The sequence below is a fragment of the Acanthaster planci genome, linkage group LG07 (assembly GCF_054643075.1).
Source record: "Acanthaster planci isolate LZ-2023a linkage group LG07, COTS_SCS, whole genome shotgun sequence".
Classification (NCBI taxonomy): Eukaryota; Metazoa; Echinodermata; class Asteroidea; order Valvatida; family Acanthasteridae; genus Acanthaster; species Acanthaster planci.
This window is the reverse complement of record NC_141783.1, coordinates 16,661,446-16,681,565: the sequence shown is the minus strand read 5'-3', so window position 1 is coordinate 16,681,565 and position 20,120 is coordinate 16,661,446. Positions and strand designations below refer to the sequence as shown.

At 40.3% G+C, this 20,120-nt stretch overlaps 1 protein-coding gene and 1 long non-coding RNA gene across 12 annotated transcripts in view; one reads left to right on the top strand and one right to left on the bottom strand.

Annotated features, from left to right (window-relative positions):
* Positions 1 to 6,017, bottom strand: part of LOC110980394 (G protein-activated inward rectifier potassium channel 3-like) — a 37,093-nt gene extending 31,076 nt beyond the window's left edge. The window contains exons 1-3 of one of the 2 annotated variants that reach the window (XM_087138958.1): positions 5,814 to 6,017; positions 3,172 to 3,236; positions 647 to 2,395 (exon numbers count right to left, since the gene is read on the bottom strand). In XM_087138958.1, coding sequence (XP_086995084.1) covers positions 655 to 2,223 — 1,569 coding nt within the window. In that variant the 5' untranslated portion in view covers positions 2,224 to 2,395; positions 3,172 to 3,236; positions 5,814 to 6,017 and the 3' untranslated portion in view covers positions 647 to 654. The remainder of the gene's footprint in view (positions 1 to 646; positions 2,396 to 3,171; positions 3,237 to 5,813) is intronic. The other variant, XM_022237028.2, reaches the window with a different exon arrangement.
* A 1,273-nt stretch (positions 6,018 to 7,290) lies between these two features.
* LOC110980296 (uncharacterized) overlaps positions 7,291 to 20,120 on the top strand; it is a 53,347-nt gene continuing 40,517 nt past the window's right edge. For 9 of the 10 annotated variants that reach the window (XR_002598300.2, XR_015426027.1, XR_015426026.1 and 6 more), the window contains exons 1-2: positions 7,291 to 7,434; positions 9,801 to 9,879. This is a non-coding gene — a long non-coding RNA (uncharacterized LOC110980296). The remainder of the gene's footprint in view (positions 7,435 to 9,800; positions 9,880 to 20,120) is intronic. The other variant, XR_002598301.2, reaches the window with a different exon arrangement.

Here is a 20,120-nt window from a genome sequence, read left to right as displayed (position 1 = left end):
CTAAAAAACACAATGTACATGTAACAATTCAAAATACTAGGGGTTTTAACTCCAAATAAACCAAATGAGTGATGTTTAATAAAACCGCAGAAACACTCTAAAATACACTGACAAAGGGGAAGATCTTTTTTACCAAAGAAAAAAAATAATTTTGTTTGGAGGCCTACTTTGTAAATTACTTCCTAATCTTAATCATGTTAAGTACACAAAACCATACATGCGCATGTAAGCATGTACATGTATACAAAACCCTTCACACACCTGCAAGTTTACACAAGACGTACATTAGCTTGTAGTGCATGTTTGAACATCTTAACCGTACACTGCAATACAATGTATTAAATAATGTAATTACATGTAACTAGAGTGAAAAAAAAAATTATTCAATTTGGGTACTTAAACTTGAAATTTTCCAACAGTGAACAGGTTGACTGGGTTTCCTTGGTTGCTCTTTGATGTTAATTAATTAAAGAAGTGGCCAAAATGTGCGCACCCAAAGAACAGTTTGAACTCAAAATTTGGTGAAGTAGGTTTGTGTACAACAGTCTTCATAAAAAGGCAAGATACCCAGTACAAGTAATTCATATTTGATGAATGCCGTTGGCATTGTTAGCAAATTCCAACAGCGTGTCAATCTTTGACTTACCTACTGTGTCATACGTGAGACTCTCTGGAAAGCGGACTGACATTTCCGTCACTAGAGTTCTGGCCCGAGTTCCGCCGATAAGCCGTGTCATCAGTGTTGATCGTCATTTTATCAATGGACTCGCTTTTGGCCGCAACAAGGGGGAAGGCATTCTTTACCCGGTTCACTGACAGGTGCTCGCTGCTGCGACTCTTGAACCGCGTTTTGTCGCGAGATGTCAGAGCTTCCAATCTCTTGTTGTATATCCGGTTCCGCAGGTCCGTATCCTGGTCCTTGTCAGCATCGTCAATTTTAGCCTCTCTCATGACTTTCAGGATGTAGTCTCGGAGGGAATCCAGAGGGTCCATGGGTGATTCCGAGATGGAGGCAGCCCGTCTCTTCCTCATATCGTTCTCCTTTGGACTAAGGCGTGGCGTTTCAGGTGCGTGGTAAATCTGGTCAAACTTGGAGTAGTCAATGTCATACTGCTTGTCATTTTCGCTCTTCAAGAAGACCACAGAGCTGGCGAAGCGGTAACCCCACATTATCTCCGAGGGCAGGTAGGAGGTCCGGGCTTGTGTGGTGAGGCCAGTCTGCTCCACGATGCCTTCCAAGATTACTACAATCTCAAAGTCAGCATTCTCAAGCCCCTTGGCAGAGTATTCGTATAACGGGCTGTCTTCGTCGATTTCATGGCATATAATGAGAGGCCATACCAGAAATATCCTGTCCTCTCCAGTGTCAAAATCTAAATCCATGTTGAAACTGTGCAGTGGAATGATCTCCCCTTCAGCAGTCACTCGCGGTTTGATGAGGTACGCCCGCAAATGCGCTTCAAAAAGGTGGGAGTCTCGAATGTCACCCACACGAAACATAAAGCAGAACCTTCCATCGCGTTGAGCAATCACAGCATTTTTACTGAATTTGAGTGTCGCTGCTCGCTTCTTTGGGCGAGCTATCTTGGCAAATATACAACCAATCATCACAGCGTCTATCAAGCAACTTACTACGGACTGAATGACGACAACGAGAATAGCATGAGGGCAGGCTTCGGTCACACTCCTTACACCATACCCAATAGTTGTTTGTGTTTCCACCGAGAACAGAAAGGACGAAGTGAAAGAATCAACATTGTCTACACATGGTTGCCAAGCTGGATCCGTGATGTTACGACTCTGATAGTACATGTCCCCGTGAGCCACAGCAATGATCACCCACACTATGCCAAAGAGGAACCAGCTGAGAACGTATGCCAGCGTGAAGACGCTCAGGTTGTAGCGCCACCGCAGGTCAATCAACGTGGTGAAGATGTCAGCGATGAGGCGCTTGCCCAAGTTCTTGACGCGCTTGTGGGCCACGTTGCAGACGCCGTCCTTGCTGACCAGTCGCTGCATCTGCTTGCGGTGCCGCAGCTTACGGCGCAGCCGGTAGGACCGCACCGACTCCTTCCGCTCGTGGTGGTTGGGCAGGTTGGGGGAGATGCCATTGCTGCTGTAGGCACTCTCCGACGAGTCACTGACGTTGCTGCCCCGCCGCTCTTCCATTGTGTCATTTTTGTCCTCGAGCATATTCAGGCGCTCTTCGTTACTCGGCTGCATCTTCCAGACTTTCTATGCTGCTGCAACCCACACTCATGTCCCAAAAGGTCAGGTCAGCAATGCAGCTCAATAAATACAAAGGTTTGGGTTATCACCGCTAACTCAGCAGTCCACTTTAACAGGGACACACACTGTCATTGGGTGAAAACTGCAGCAAATCCTCTTGTTGATTCTGTTAAAAGGACAGGATTAAAAAGGGTTGTTAAAGATAAAAAGGGTACCCAGCGGACAGATTCAAGCTGGCCACTTTTGGACTAGAGCCTCACCAACACTTAGGGCAAATAGGACATGTATGAAACAAGTATGGGTTCACAAAGAAAATCTGCAGGAAGTATTTTCAAAACATTAAAAATGTCCTACGTGTGGACCTCCATTTCATCTGAATGTTTCTTCTGAGAGTAGTTTAATCCCAAATATTAACACCTAAAATGGCACATACAACATTGAAGGTTCGTGCTTCTTTATTTTAGAACCAAAGGCCTTCATTTCAGCTGACAGAAGCCTGTTAGCAGTGAGCCACAGCAAAGAATGTGCTAACTTAAAGAGAAGAATCTGTTTCGAAATATTCGGGGAAAAAATCAATACTTCCAACCATGCGAAAGCATCAGGTCTACAACTTTATGCTGGAAGTTAGCAGTTTAGCAACTTGACAACTTGGCCCTAGCTTAACCAAGTGAAATAAAAAGCCACAAATCAATTTTTTCCTGGTGGGAAAGAAATTTCCAGTGGCTCTTCACTTGAAACTATCCAAGAATCTTCAAGAAACCTCAATAAGGAAAGACATCCCACCTCTTTGAATGATTTTGTTCATCTCATCCCACAAGCGGGCATGAATAATGCAACGTGAAGGAAAGAAGAAAGGGCTTTTTGAAGGCATACAAAAGCAGGAGGATCAACCAACTGGCAGTTAACACAAAAGCAAGGATTAACAACAAGAAATATCAATACCAGAATTCTATTTGATCAGTCTACGCTGCTAACATCCTGATTAACACTAGTTGACAGCTTCAACTCTGTGAAAGGAAGCAGTGACGCAGGAGTGAATAGGAGTGCTGTGCCAAAAATTGATTTTCTCCCACATCCCATAAAATCAGGACTAACGACAAAGGGGGGCAGGGTAAGAGTTACCAAACAGGTCATTCCTTGAAAAAATATTGGTTTAATGCTCCAACAACCGTGGGCTACTGTTTACACAGCATGAAGGACAGTTGAGATGTTTTTACTCCCTACAATCACAATGGGTAAAATTTGAGCTCCATAAATACATGTAACTCAACTTCTAAACATACTGGTACCAAAAAATCAAAGCAAATCAAATACATGTAAATGAAAAGTACATTTGGCATGACCCTTTATCCTCACCAACTACCCATCTTCACAGTACCAGTCTACTTTTGAAAGTGTCAAAAGTCCAGAATTTTCCAGATGTTTGCAATTTACTACCATGGCCGTTCCACAAAGGCTATAAGTTGGAATACGCATATTTTCATGCAGAAGGAAAGCTCGCCGTTTAAAGATCAGAGAATTATTAAAGTGTAGTTTTCTTGAATAACAAACCGAGCAACAGCGATGATGTCAATAAACTTTAACTTGTACAGCTGCGTGTACATGTACATCAGGCTGTATCGGAAATTATTCGAGCGCCAAAACTGCCTGAGCAAAGAAATGAACATGTTTTGTGACAGCTTGTCCTTCCCTGGGGAGAGGGTGCGAATATTCTTGGATTATTATGTACACATCTCTGTGTCATGAACTGTATGCTCGTGTATCAGATACCAGCCAACTACTATCGATGGAATAAAAGTTGTGGCTAGAGAACAGTGATGGCTACTGTGCACTTCTACATAGTCCACTGAGATTTTGCACATCATGTAGAATTTTCTTCTGATTTAATTTCAGATATACCGGTATTTCAGATATTTATAATTTGTAGTTATTATTTATACCTTTGACCCTCCTTTTTTCAAGTATACATGTAAGTTTGGTTTATGCTTATACGTGTATGTTTTCAATGTTTACACATTTGGACATGAAATCAAATACTGACAAGCATGGCAAAGCAACTTCTTGTGTGAACATTTCTTACGTTAAGTCATCAACCACAAATTCTGAAGTGACTTGTAATTTACACAGGCACATTACATTAAGTGTTGTACAAATGCAACTTTTAAACTCACCCAATCAGGTTTTAATTTAAGGAAGATAAATACATGTATACAAGGCACAGCCAAAGAAACCCCTGATGAAAATGGAAGGCTGTTGCCTATCCTCATTCAATGAGGGTGATTCAACTGGTAACCTCACTTCTGTACTGTACAATAAAACTTTATGGTCCAGTGATCGAGGCTTTCAAGCTGATAATAAAATTTTATCAAAGGACTGCAATAAACATTTCTGCAGTGAGTACCTTGCTATGGATCAATCGAAAATGGGTCTTTCAACTGCTCATTGCAGAATACAAATGACAGAGTCCGTTCAGGTATGTTACACCCCAACTATAACATCAGTCCCAACTACAGCACAGAGGTCCATTGTGCATGTGTGCAGCATGTAACAAAGTCATATTGTTGACATTGTCATGTCATAGATGAAGTGCCATATTTCAGATGAATTGTGTCAAGTGTAAGATGCATAAACTTGGGTAAGGTTGAGAAAATTTCTATAGAAATTGGTCAACAATAGTTAGGCAGCCCAACTGCAGCACTACAGTTGGGAAACTACAGTTGGGGTATAACAAGTACAATGCCCATATGCTGATAAGGACTGTCGACAGACACTCCATATCTAGCAGGTTTTTTTATTACAGTGTGCAAATATTCAATAAATTGGTTTACTTCCTGAACAGTAAGGCACTAATATGGTCGAGCCAATATTGTCTACCATGTCATCTTGTGATGGAAAGCAGGATGGTACAAAAAATCTCTGAATTTTGCTAAAAATAGTTGGTTACATGGTCCAAACACCATGGGTCATCACTGGTTGTGTGATTTTAACTTGATAAATTCTTGGTTTTCGGAGGAAGACTTGATTGAGAAAGTGCAGTTTAAATGAGAAATGGAGGGTAATTGCTGGCAGCTGGGCTGCATTCAAAACCCAATGTGTTACCAACCCATCAAAAGTCAAGATTTGGGAAGTCCTACTGGGTACCATCATGACCATGCCTACACTAGTACAACCTACTACTAGTGTAAGCTAGGCATGGTCACAAGTAGTAAACTAGTAGTACTGCCTTCCTGATCAGGAAGTACCTTACCGGTCATGCCGGTGTAGTGGGTACGGCGCAAAGGGACTTGCACGCTGTACACATTTTTTTTTACAAAGCCTTGATTTCATTTCACTCTGCAGTTGGTACAAACATTAACACCAATGTCAGATCAAATAGTCGGTGATGGTAGATCGCCGTAGTCCCGGCATTTTCATAAATCGTTCTTTTCAACTACATAGCCAACATGACATGTCACAGGCCAGCATAGGCCTACTCAAACTTAAGCCCTATTTCGATTCTGAAAGTACAAAACATGACAAACTCTATGTTACAATTTCTACAAATCGTTTCATGGTTTACTCTAGAGCTTATTCCTCATACTCACCGATGAAATGACGACTCCAAATCTCGGTATTCTCGAGCAACGATTGCTTTAGAGGCGATTGTGCGAGTGCGTACTGTGGATAACCCGATTCTTTGATCCCGCGCCAACAGTCATCATAGCAAATCCATTCAGCCCGCTAGTTTTGTGCGTTATATACGGGTTGAATCATGGTGGAATAAAATGTCATACACGTGGTATGCCTGTGTTTTTCCATTGTTGTGCCACACATCCGGTGGCGCGCTTTGTGCATGTTGTGAGAAACCTTAGACGGATCCATTATTTCATGGGTAATTTTTCGCGATGAGGTTTCTGAGAGGGACCGTCATGCTTGCTGATGAAACAAATTTATGACAACAGAAGTAAGAATGGAATAAACAAATCCGTCCAGATCTTGAAAGAACTGATGACACTTCTTAAAATGGTATCAGAGTTCTTCATCCAAATGTCAGGCTTAAAATAAAATAAATTGTCTTAGATTGAACATTGGGCTCATGTCAAAAGAGTAATTTTTGTCGTTACAAGCCAGTTTTTCCAACTCAAGTTCCTGCAGATATCCGATGAAGTTATGTTCAAGTCTATATCATGAGGGATATATTGTTTTATACCTTTTCGGCATCCTTAATGGATGTTTTGTAAAATAGGTCTAACCAACCTGCCTCATTTTCTATCATTAACTTGCTGTTATCTCCAATGATGAAATGTCATGCATCATATGGTTTGGTTTTGAAAAGAAGTCATTGATATCTTTGCCATGGTGTTAATTTTTTAAACTAAAGTTGGTCTTTGTGTTTTTCCCAGGTCAATCTACAGCTATTTTTTTCCAGTACAGTAAAAAAAATTTAAAAAGTAAAGTGAATTGAATCGGAGTGAATTCCGATCAAACTGGATTACTGAAAACGAAGAAACAGAGAAACTTGGGACTGAACCCTTGCGGTCACCGTAAAAAGCCTCCGTAGAAAAGCCATAAACGATTGAAAGTTTAAAACTTTGTCTCCCAAACAAGTTTCCAAACAAGTTTGGCCCTTCAAAAATCTGGTTCTCAGAGGATCTGTTCTTGCTTACGTCAGAGACTTGAGTCAGCACTCAGGAATACTGATGAATTCAGCTCCAAAGTCAGTTTGGCCTCTCAGAAGAAAACAATTGGTAACTTTGTTCTCATGATGGTTGAAAGTACATGTACGTAGCCCGCGTTTCTTCAAACCCCTCCGAATTAAATAGCCAACAATCATTCTCCACAAAAATTTGGGCACTTGATTAGACTGAAGATTTGAGCAATTGAAAAGGGAAAAGGTTAGAATTCCAAGATATGAAGTAGATTTTAGGGGCTTGCAAGTTCCACGTCCACCTCAATGTCATCGTTATACAAGATTTGCGCATTCGTGCTTCACCTTCCAGTGAATTAAAGAACACCCCTATTTAATAAAATCGATGTATCTGAGTTGAGATTATACAGATCGTGTCGCGGCGCTATACGATCTTTGGTTTCTGTATACTAAGCGCGTGCGATGCTAGTGCTTGCATCGCGACATAGACCTGAATTTTCTGCTTCAGGTCTATGATCGCGACTAGCCATGCAGGGTACAGGTGACCTGTCACTCGCGGATGGCTGATTCTAATCCTGGTAAGGTAGACCATGAAGTTTAAAATTAAAACAAAAGAAAACACGAGTTGTCACGATCGTGCTGGAGCTCTGATGTGCTGTGATGGTATTAGATGTATAGTGTTGTGATGGTAATCTACTTATTCAAGATAAACAAGTCAAGTATGCAGCGTTCGCACGTGCGGTTGCACGTGGTTGAAGCTGCCCGTAGGAATATACATGTATACGATCACCTTGGCCAAGTCGGCACACACGTGGTGGTATTGTTTACATTTAGTCACGTGGGTGAAAAAGGTCTAAGGATTGAGTTCAACCCTGGTTCAACACATGGACATCACAGTCACATTTGACACCCAAGCTTGTGAACAAACCTAACAAGACTAGGCTAGGGCCTACGTAGACACAGTTGGTACTAATATTAATAGTAGTACAGCTAGGGGCCCACTAAATGTTCAACCCTAACCCCCTAGGGTGTCATATTAATATTGGAGGATTTGGGACTGTTAAGGATAGTTATGAGACTGGTCTGAAAATTGTATTTTCCAAGTAATGTAGGCCAAACATAATTAGGCCTATCTAGGGCCTAAGCAGTTTTAAATGCTTTGATACTCTCTTTGCAATATTTGACTTCTTTGAACTGTTACTCAGAGTTGTGATGAGTCCCCTTTTTTTAAGCAAAGTCAAGTCATGATTTAGTGAGTCAAGTCGACTATGTACAGTGCGTTCGATTAGCTTTCCTGAATACACCAGTGTTACATGCAAGGGAAGCCTCAAAATGAGGCTAATCGAATGCTGCAGTGTATTCGCCAAGGCATTCTGGGGGAAAAGGTCAAGGCCCCGCCTGTTCCATCATGTCCATGCTTGAACGAACAGTCCATCCATGAGGTCATTACACTCGGGCAGCCTCCAGAGAACTGCTCGCCAGCTGGGATAGTGGTGGCTGACACCAAGGCAGGCACAAAGATCACGTGATGACTAAACGAACGCTCTCGTGTAAGCTAATCGACTGCACCCAGTGTGTAGTCGAGTCAAGTATTTAGCTGCAATCGCATTGAGTCACAAATAGAAACAATTGAACACAATACAACAAATAAATACAATGGGTAAATGTCATTTTTTTCTTTTTTTTACGCACATCGGGGCCAAGTTACAGTCGGTGACATCATTACATCTACTCTTTATGAAAATAAAAGGGCTGCCCTTGATAGTAATGAAGGAGACAAAATTAATCCTTGACAAATCCAAAACCTAATTGCATTGTACTGTATTTATACAAACATTCATATTATGTAAATGTGGAATTTCAGTACCCCCAGAACTGTCGGAGCAGAGCGGACATCGGATCTCACAGTTCTGGGTGTAGGCTTTCAGTTATTTGTGTTTTTAAATCAAAGCATGAATTTTGTATGATCAGGGCGTAAATTTTGCTAGTGTTCTGACAATAGCCTCACCTAATAAGAAATTGCTGAGACAATGATGAAACACCAAATTGAAAAATACATTAATGTCTGGTTCTTGGTTAGCATTAATTGCTGCAGAACCACAAGATGGGAGTCCACGACATGATGTATGTTTGTTGTACCGTGAAGGAAGGACAACAGATGTCAACGTTTGTTTCACATGGATCTAGATTTCCATCAGTGATCTCAACACAGGTTTACTCCATCTACTAGGCAGGTGTTGGTGTCAGTGAACCAGTGACAGATTATCGATCAAGATTTGGATCCGTGTGAAACAAACAGGCCCTTGAAGACTCCACGGGGTCCCTAGAAGAGAAGTTTACTAACCTTCATGGACAAACATTAAACTAACAGGTTTGATCTAGTCTGTGCTTAGGTGTTCTAACTTAGATAACAAATGTGCATCGCGTCATGGCATTGTACATGTACATTGTGCCGTGCCGTTCCCTGTCAGGTCATGGATTCATATCGTGATTTCACCTGTTTCTTCAGTACTGATTAATGCATAACAGTATGTTGCATCATGCCATCGCCCATCACACCATGGCATTGCCCATTGCGTCGAACTGCAGTGTATCAATCAGCATTGAGGAAACAGGCAACTGCAATGAAGAGATAGACGATAGCTTGAAGTGACGGACGATGTCACAACGCGACAGAGGATGCAACGACATGACGTACTGCCACGTACTTATCCGCATTAATTAAGGAAATAGCTGGCGGCACAATGTGACGGGCAGTGGCACATCATGACACCATGCTGCAACACTACAACATGGTGCACATTTGTTGTCTTCAGAACACCCTTGTGTGCTCTGACTTCATCTTGTGACAAAAAAAAACCTGTATACATGTACTTGGCAGTGGCCTATCCCCATGAAGGGTGGTTGTCCCCATTCATGCCTCCGTGTCTGTTTGTTTATGTAGGATTAGTGAAGGTTGAGCACTGCTCCCAGTTAGAAGAGGTACGGCCTGACTTTTTGAAAAGCTTCCTCACTGGGGAGTGGTATGTATCCCTTTCCTTCCCCCTTTATTCCAAACTATGCACAGGTGTCACATTGCCTACATTTACTTTGACTCCAAAGTCTGTATACATGAAGCTTGTCCTCGTTCATTTTTGTTCATTCATTCATAAAATTCATGGAGAAAGTTCACAGAGAGAAAGACCAGCTACAATTTTTTCTATTTTCTTTTTCTGTACGTTGACTGGAAATTTGATATTTGAGGTGTCAGATCAAGTGACAACTACCCACAAAACCATGGTTGGCAGAAAAATCTGGAGCAGGTCAGTGTAAAATATGTGACCCACTCTGTGAAAATGAGTCATAAGTTGCAAGAGCCACTTTGGAGTAAAAAGTCCTTTAGAATAACTGTGCATAGTGTAAATCAATAGGAACCCACAACATTTTTCACCACGGAGTATCCACTTTCATCAGGATTTCAAACTGAGCGATACATCAAAACAAAAACTTAATTTGCTTTTTCCAATACAAATGAGAACTCAAAAAGTGGCTCTGGCTACTTAAAACTCATTTTCACAGAGTGGGTCACATATGCATCTGTCCTGATCAGTCAGAGTGGATGGAGCCCTCCTGTGGTTGCTTTTAACAAGTCTTTGTCATGTATGTTCTGCCCAGCCGTACATGTATGTCTTTACGAAAAATCTATTAAGAATGTGTTAAGTTAGCCTGTATTTCTTAGCTGTACGCATATATAATGCAAATTAATGATTCTTTACTCTACTAAGTGTAAAGCACCTGTGCATACAGGGTGTCCACATAAAAATAATACACGTACCAAGATAAAAATTACTGTAATGGCAAAACTACTTTATAGATGGGAAAGAGAAATACATGTATATCTCTAGAAAGGGTAGCATGTCTTCCTTGGCGTGGTATACAGCTTGTAATGTTATTGACACAGATGAGTGAACAATTTAGACCGATGTTAATGGTACTGAAATCGGCACTGTGACAACTGTACGCATTTGATTAACAAGGCTCAACCAGGCAAGTGTTCAGAATTCCAAAACCTTTGCTTTAGGAACACATTCTTGAAACAAGGAATGTACATGTACCTTAATCCATCTAATCTGCTTTGATTTTGCAACTTACATGTACCTCATAATTTTAATGTGCTGTGCTGTTCACATGGCAACCACTCCTGCCAAATGCAAATCTGACATTTTTATGTAATTTTTATCTCATTATACCTTTTATGTGGACACCCTGCGTATTGAGTAGTTTTGCCGCATGATTTACCATATCTGTTTATCCATGTAATCAGCCCAGCATTTAGAACCTAATTTCTCTCAGTATATCCTCTCCCCTGCACTTGCTGCGCCCCCCTCCCACCAGCACCGTTGCCAACTTCAGGCATTAGGGGGGCCATAGTATCAGTTAGGGGGCCACATCACAGGAACAAAATATGTTTTCACGCGTATGCGTTTTACTGATGGGGGCGCAGCTTCCTGCCGGGGGGTCGACCCCCTCGGGGGCCCCCTTGGTGATGGGCCGCCTTCCACTCAAATGATAAAAACAAAGTTTGAAAAGTGACTTCAGCTAAGTTTAGTTTGAGTACTTGTGTGCCTCTTTGAGATGTTTCAAAGTAATTTACAGATGTTATCCATCTTTGAAGGAACTCGTATGTAGATTTCTGCATCAGGTCAGATTGTCCTGTTTGGTCTCTACCCCAGGGGCCCCCCCACACACACTTTTTTGACTGGGAGATATAGTCTCTGCATATTTTGCAGGTCCTACATGATGGGGTTGGGCCTAATAGATTGCCTTGTTAATGGCCTGAGGCCTGATGGTCTGACAACTTTGAAAATTTTTCTACCACCATTCGTTAAGTATCATTGCTTTTAAATACACCCGAGTACAGGGGCAGTCCAGTAGTGTACACATGTAAGTCATGTCCAAACCAGTTGGCTCTTGCTGAGAAAAATGTGTACACCCATCTATGGGAAGCCACTGCAGCTGCTACATCATGGCTTCAATAGAAGCATATTATATTTCTAGCCATAGCCGCATCTCTAAGGATGTACATGCTGTGATGAAGGGAGTCCAGAGATCCAGCCGTTTTTTCTTTAGCATGTGCTGGTAATAAGACCACTTTTTGTGGTGTATTTCTGATTTCAAGATCAAATTCAACATAGAGCCCCTTACCCAAAGGACAGTTGGCTGCATGCACGTGTGCACATGAACAAGAACCTAGCTTGGGTATTCATCTCATGATTCATCGAGGATGTGCGTCACGTACTCCAGATATCCTTCAACCTGTGTGATGACTAAATTTAAATCTGTGCCCTTTGATTAGCTCAGCTGTGAGTTTGTACCAGTATCCTCGATCCTCCCATTTCTATGCACCTAAGACTTTGAAACAAGATTTCCAGAAAGCTATAATGTGGTTGAAATTTTATAGAGGTGATTTTATTTCTACAACTCACAGTCTGTCATTGAAGCAATTCACACAAAAAAGTGACTTCTTTTTGTGCCCAGGAGTAGGCAGCTTTTAGTGGGTTCGACCAAGTATGTGTGTAAAAATTCCTGCCTAAATCTATGCAGCTGGCGGCTTTTGAAATATACGGTGGCCAAGATGTGCTACACAAAACATATTTATTGAAAGGGTAGGTCCTGGTGTTTGGCATCATAACAGCATTGTAATAGCACATATTCTATGAATTTTAAAGCAATTTCAACAGCTTCAAATTTCAAATCTTCCAGTAGTCATTGCCAGTTCATTTGAGTAATTTTCTTAAATCAGCAATGGAGAAATAGATTTTAATAAAGAACAGCATTTTTACTGTTAATAACATGAGATTCCTCGGTCTGTCACTATTGAACATCCTTGCATAATAAAAGCAAAGTCTTATTTACTTGTCAGTTTTGACAGTCTTCACTAGCCCAACACTAAATATGGCACCCCATATCCTCCAGTGGTCTGTCCCCTCTTCTGTACACCCCATGACCATCCACCTTGTCTCTAAATCCACCTCCAAAAATAAATCTGTAATCATAATAATGAACAAATAGTTTTTAAAAGAAGACAAATAGTCTTGGTGTCCTCTAAATACCCTTTCCTAGGGCTGGTAGACCTAATTCCATTCCAACACTTACTGCCATATTCTTTGTTATTTGTACACCCTGCAGTCACTATCACAAGTTAGTCAACACCCCCATCCACACCCCTCTTACACCCTTGGGTTTATGTCTGTGCCCTTCCACGTTAATCAGGTTGGAGCATATCCCATCCCACCATTTATTACCTTTATTCATGAATATGGGCAATCCGATGTCAACCCAAGTTATCTAGCTCCCTTCTGGGAAAAAAATGATAAAGGAACACTAAAAATGGATCCACCACCAATGTTTATTCATATTAAATCACTTGACAACATAAACAAGAGATAACGTTTTGATACTTCAAATATAAGCGAAGGGTCCTATTTTCACCCTGAAGCACTTCGGTGAGTCAACAAATTTTAATGACCTCACGTGACACGTTAAAAGTACATACTACCAGACAATAGAGGGCGAACTGTTAGATTACACAAAGACTTCTGAGTTTTTGGTGGGGACTCACGACACAAAATATTATTTGTGTCTAGGAAAATTTGCCGAAAGAAGGGTTTATTTCTTTTACACATAAACTGAGAATACAGGATTAATTTCCTACATATTTTGGTCTTATGCAAAACCCGTGAACACGGAGAAATGGTACAAGTGACCACTGGCCATTCAATCACCCGCGTGTCCACAAAACGTTCTCTGAAAGGTGAGTGCGTGGAAATAGGACAGCGTAGATTTAGGAGGCCTGACGATATATGTACGCGATGTGACGGGACAAAAAGCTTGAACTCTGCAAAAGAGCCTCTACACCTGTGCAATCTAACTGCTACATTGAAAGACATTAACCAGCACTTTCACCTTTCTTTTCATCCACAGTGCCTTACTTATAAATGGCCGAACTTGGAACTCGTCTTAATCTTCCCAAGAAGTTTGTCCTGTCTGTTTTTGCTTTTGTTAAACTGTAGATGGTATAGTTTTGCTTGTACATAGTTTGACCACACACTTGTTGCTTGCTGTGGAGTGGACCAGATTGGGTTTGCAGTATTAATATGTCTGTACACAAAAGAAATATGATAAATTATCAGATGACATCAAAATACTCAGACATTTGGGCCATCCTTCACTACTCCCTAAATACCAGGGTTGTGATTACGAATTATGATTGCTGACTTTCTGCATTCCAGGTAATCTAGGACCTTGTAAAAATCATCAACACAGCTACTGTAGCAAGCAGTTTCATTGCAATGACAACAGGCCTTTATTGGCTCTCTCAAAACATTCCAAACTCCCAGTGACTACTTTAGAGCTGTTTGTTCTGCCAAAGGTGGCAATTCAGTAGGCCATAAAAGTACACCCAGTGATATAACGGCAGCCCAGTGACCAGCTGAGACGCTTTGTAACCGGCCAGATGTATTTTACTACTTTGCCAGAATTTTGGCTAATTGGGTGTAGAGTTCTTATCATCCCCTTCAGAAAGGTTTGAAGAAGTTGACTGGTTCAAAAGTTTCCAAATATCACCTGATTTATGTAGGTGATTGTGGTCACAGGTGTATTTGATTTGCATGGCGCAGATTGGTTTTTTTTTTAAGAAGTAGCCAGAATGTAGAATCTTGTAAAATATGTCTTCATATAAAAAGGAGATAAACATTCAAGTTAGGAAGTTCAAAACAGATTGCAAAGACCCTTTTTTACAAATTGTGGTGAGAACTAGTCAGAAAGTAATTTTCAAGTTGGCCTAAGTGTTGAGGTACATTACTTCTCAGAAGATATTGTGAACTCTGTTACTTTTGGGCAAAACTAACCAATGTGAAATATGTGAACATTGATTCAAAATGTTTTGATAAAATTTGCAAAGCACCAAGCTAAAAATCAGTCTGCAGGCAATTTCATGGTTGGAGTGGACACATATGTTTGAACTTAAATCCTTTTTGCTTTATAAGGTGTAGAGTTGCGGGCACCATTCAACTCTTTTTAGTCAACTACACTTTTCAAGTGACATTATGGCTGATGCCTGCACTATGTACCTCTATGGGCATTCTCCAAGTTTTGTTTATTTTACTTATTTTGCCTCATGTACATAGTTGAGGTGCCTTGTCATGGTCTTCTGCAGCACAAAAGTTGCAGCTTCGTACATAGCCTCACCTCAAAAGAAACCGAGAACTGACAAGTTTCACAGTAATGCTGACAGTGTTCAGGAAGTTTTTCACCAGTATTTAATTCAGATAACTAGCACAAGGAACTTTCTGAATCACAACATCAGTCTGATTTAATGTTACATGTATCAAGCAACCTCAGTGTAATCATCGCACTTGGGCAGTGGGAAAACTTTCAGCTAATCTGCAAATCCCAATGCAAATGATATCATCTTTTCTGTCTCATGAACTTTGACCCCCGAGGAAACTAAGATACGCATCTATCCAAATGCGCAAAATTAAATCTCTGACAAAATTTTTTTTTCACAATATTTATGGCTTATGTTCTTCAATAGAGGAAGAAAAATTGTTAACAAATGTATGCAGACTCCTCAAATGTTCTATAAATAATTATTTCAAATTTTGCAAAATCTGACAAGCGGGTTCATTTCATTTTGAATGTCACTGTTGAAGTCTGCACAATGCAGTCCACGTCATACATCATACACTGGTGAAACCAAAAATCGTTTCCCCCCTCCCAAACGTTCTCTGTGCTTGACTTTCATTTTTCTGGAAATAGCGATTCAGGATTGTCTGGCGTTGATAAGGTTGTTCCTGGGGACAGCTTCGTCATTCCTTAGACATTCTCACGGGGACTTCACTTCCTTTTTGATTTTTCACCAGCCCCCGTGGCTAAATATAACTTTCTTAACCGCAGAATCAATAAGTCACTTAGTAGGCAGGTCTCACACAAGTTCCAAATTTAATTTCTTAATAAAAAGGCTAGAAGATTGAATTATGTATGTATGTATAATTATTTGCAAAAGACCACAAACAACAGATGCATACATGTACATGCACTTCCCTCAAAGTTTCAAGATTTTCTATTCACAGTGGAATCCAGTTTAAATTTATTCCAGATTTGGGAGTGGACCCACAACATGAGTGTGAAACCCATTTTCAAAGACAAATTTCTGGTTTAGATTTTCTTTGAAAGAGCAAACTACATGTAACTCTAGACAGTACAGGTGCACGTACAGTGTATGTGAGTGATATGAACATTTTAGGATTTCTATTGATTTACATTGTGCAAGGTTCTTTCAAATGATTAATTTACATGTAGTTCAGTTAGGTCAAATCTGGATGTATGTGTATTTGCTGTGAAGTTTAAGGATGAAAGAAATTCACAGTACGAGTACAGTGTAGCACCAAGAGATAATATCCACACAGAAGGCAATCCAAAATTGTCATAGCATATTATAGTAAAAGTCAACATTCCTGCATTTAACAGTATTCCTTTTGCACGAAATATGTGAATACTGATTCTCATAAACCTTCAGAATGCATTTTTGTTGGTGTGAGTGGTTCTGCACGTTAAACATAATGACAGATGATCGACTGTAGGAGAATGAATGTACCAGTGGAAAGCTGATTGATAAGTTGAGTAGTATATGTATAGTAAGCTCCTTGGTGGCAAATTCTCTAATTGTAGATTTTTAAAGTTAACAGTTCCTCATTTCAACAAGACATGTTAGTGTTTCTAAATTGCAGTCAGCTATCCCAACTTCACATTTTCTTACCTACCCTGGTTTGCACCCCCCCCCCAAAAAAAAAGGCTGACAGAAATGATTCAGGACTTGACGAATCATCCTCTGCCAATAACCATTTCCGGTTATTAACCTGACCCCCTCTTTCTGCTTCAAGTGATTATTTGATTACATGAGGTCATACTTGTGAAATATAAATAAACGATATCAAAGATGTGGGCCCATTTTATACTGAGGTTTGTTAGTGGAAAACTTTAAATAGTTGCCAACAAATGCACAAAACTTTGTTTTCGTAAATGCATGTTAAAACTTTTCTGGTGCAATGTGACCACAAATTCAGTAAAAAATGTGCCTGAAAAATATATTTAATTAGAGGAAAAAGGACATGAAAATCCAGCCAGGCAGCAGTGCAAACCTAAAATTAACTTGAATTGACCAGTCCGCACTTGCTGAGAAAGTGAACTCGAGCACAATATCTGTGACGTCGGATTGAATTTTGCCCAAAGAATGGACCAGCCTTTATGAGTTGGAATAGCCAATGTGTGAGTTTTAAAGCTATATCAAGGCTCTTTGAAGCAGTGTATCAAAGTACGTTCTGGAACTGTGACCTGGGGAACAGTTCTTTTGTGAGAATTTCATAGCCCTAATCCCAGAAATTTTGGAGGAGTGGAAAGGACATTTTTTTTGAATGGGCAGTGAACTCCAGATGCAAGGACACAGGTGAAAAGAGACCTTTGTGAGGATGAGCATTCATACTTTCCATGTGGATGTTTATGCCAATGGAGCATTTGTTTACTTATTTGAATGGCATAAATTATCAGCTCTGTTCATCCCTGCTTTTCATCTTACACTGAACCCTTGAAAGCTTTTTCCATGGCAGCTCCAAAACTGCGAAACTCACTCCCCAGGCAGTTAAGAGAAGAACATAGACTTGAGGCTTTTTTAAATTAACTGTGTGGGTCTTAATTGTAAGAGTTTTAATTGTTTTTTTTATTACATTTATCTACATTGTTTTAGTTTGTGGTGCACTTTTGATCATGTGTAATGTAACAATTGGAAAGGGAGCAATATGAATGTTCAATTATTATTATTCTCATGATAAACCCTTTGATCAAACTAAACAGTGTTGCCCATAGTGGTTCTTCTTTCTATATTCTTTTATTTCAAAGTCAAACTGTTTCTCTGAGTCCCTAAACTACATGTACTCACATGTGCAGGCTAATGCTGTAAGATAGGGGCCTACTGTGTTTGTATTTATTTTATCATACAGTCTCTTTAGAATTTCCAAACCAAGTCTCGCACTTGTTTTGTCTATAATCTTTGATAATTCAAATGAGAATGTTTGCTATCACAATGATTCCCTTCTCTGTTATTCGCAGTCTGCAGCCCTTGCCTGGTTTGGTCTTCAGCCTTGCATGAGTGAAAAAGACATCATGTGGAGAGTCCATTGTGGAGAGTCCAATTCATTTGTACCACCTGTTTCAGTCAAGCGGTTGAAAATAAACCTCTCCCTCAAATGAAGCAAAAACTTGGTCCTTGAAAACACTTCCGATGGCTCATTGGCTTATTACCATGTACTCACGCAACAATGAATCATCAAAGAAAGGGAAATAGAATGGCAAAGTATTCAAAACCAAAGCAGTTTTTCATACCCAAAGGAATGCAATATTTAGATTTTCATCCTAGAATGACATCACAGTTTTGCATACGAATATGGAAATTTGCATCAGTATAAAATTTGAAAAGGCACTACTGAGCATTTAAAAATAGCAGAACAAAAAACTGAAAATTATGGTTAATTGAAAAACAGTGATTGTAGTAGAAAGAAAAAATTAAGAACATAGAGATTGAGCATCACTGCTGAGGTGCAAAATTCACACGTCTATTTAGCTTAAGTTTGATACTATGCGCAGCGGCGTAGCAAGGATTTTCCTAGTGGGGGGCACAAAGGGGCACCAGCATCTTATGGGAGGGGTACCAGCTTTCAGTGGTGTGTTTTTTGGGCAAGTCTTTGTTACTGTTGTTCAATATCCATTCCTCCGTTTTTTTTTTCAGGGGGGGGCACCTGGGGACACCCGGAATATTTGGGGGGGCACATGTTCCCCCAGGCCCCCCTGGCTACGCCACTGACTGTGCGTTGTGGATTCTCCTCCCCAGTTTCACATATGAGAATATTTAAACTGAAAGCACTTGTCAGGTCTGTCGAGGGTACATGTTGGAGGCCTGGATTGGGCTGGGGGCTGTTCTGCTGACCTAGAGGGTAGGGATCTGGAAATTGAGCAGGCAGAGTGGAAGATTTGAGTCACAGTGTCCAGAATTCCCAGGTCCCTACCAAGGCGACAATTCTGCTGTGCACATCCTGGGTGGATTGTGTTTAAGAAGTGCTATACCCCAAGCTGTTTGGGGGAAGATTCTGGAAACTTGCTTTGGAGCTGTAAACTAAGAAAAAATAAAAATGTATATTTTATGTTTAGGTACTCAGAATGGAGACATTTGCAGCAGATTCAAACTTTGTCCCAAAACACCTTGAGAGGTGACTTTTTGTCATAAATTCAGGCAGAGGCTTCCCAAATTACAACAGCATCAACATGTACCTGTACACAGATCAAACAAACGAAAGCAAACATCTACATTTGTGTGTACGCAACACTCATGAGAATATTGAGTATGACCATCAAGCGAAATTTCAAAAGCAAGAATGTCGCATACATGAAGTTGGTTTATAAAATACAAAAGAATGAGGGCATGACATGTGTACAGTCTGCCCCACAGTCTAGTTCCTAAGATCAGCACCTGAAATATGAAACCATGCTTGATTTATGGGAACAGGGAGTTCGTCGGGAAACAAGGTAGCCCAAACTGCAGAGTGGAAAGTGTTTCAATTTTGGAGAGTAATAAGGGACAAGTAGAGTTTTTAAAAAAAATTATAAAACAATGACTTTTTTCCAATATAACTATAAGTTCAAAGTGACAGATTTTGTCATGGTCTAGAAAAAATAGGGTTGGCACTGGCATTATAACTGTTTGCTGTTTCATTACGTGACTGGCTTCAGCTAAGACTTTTTGATACACTATGTACATAACGAAGCCAGATAACTCTATCTAACCCCCTGGAAAGCATTTACCCAAACCACCTGTTGATAGTCCCCTGCAAAATCTGTGGTTTCTGGTGAAATGGGATAGCTTTTGTACTTTGGTTCGTTGCTGGTGTACCTACTTGAACTTTCACCTCATGGGACACAATGGGTAAAATAATATAGTTCACAAAAAAGGTTCTGGAATTTTTGTACGTTTCGTTTCCCAATTCATCTTTTTTTTCCCATTGGCTCATGATTTAAAGATTTCAACCTGGTGCTTGCCCCTTTTGTGTGCGTGGGTGTGTGTATTTTTAAGTCTTGTTTCTCAACAATTCTTCCTTTTGTGGGAAAGCCAAGATTTCATTGCCTTCCTTTGTAATTGTTAACTGCATTTCGTGACACATGGTAAGCCTATTTATTG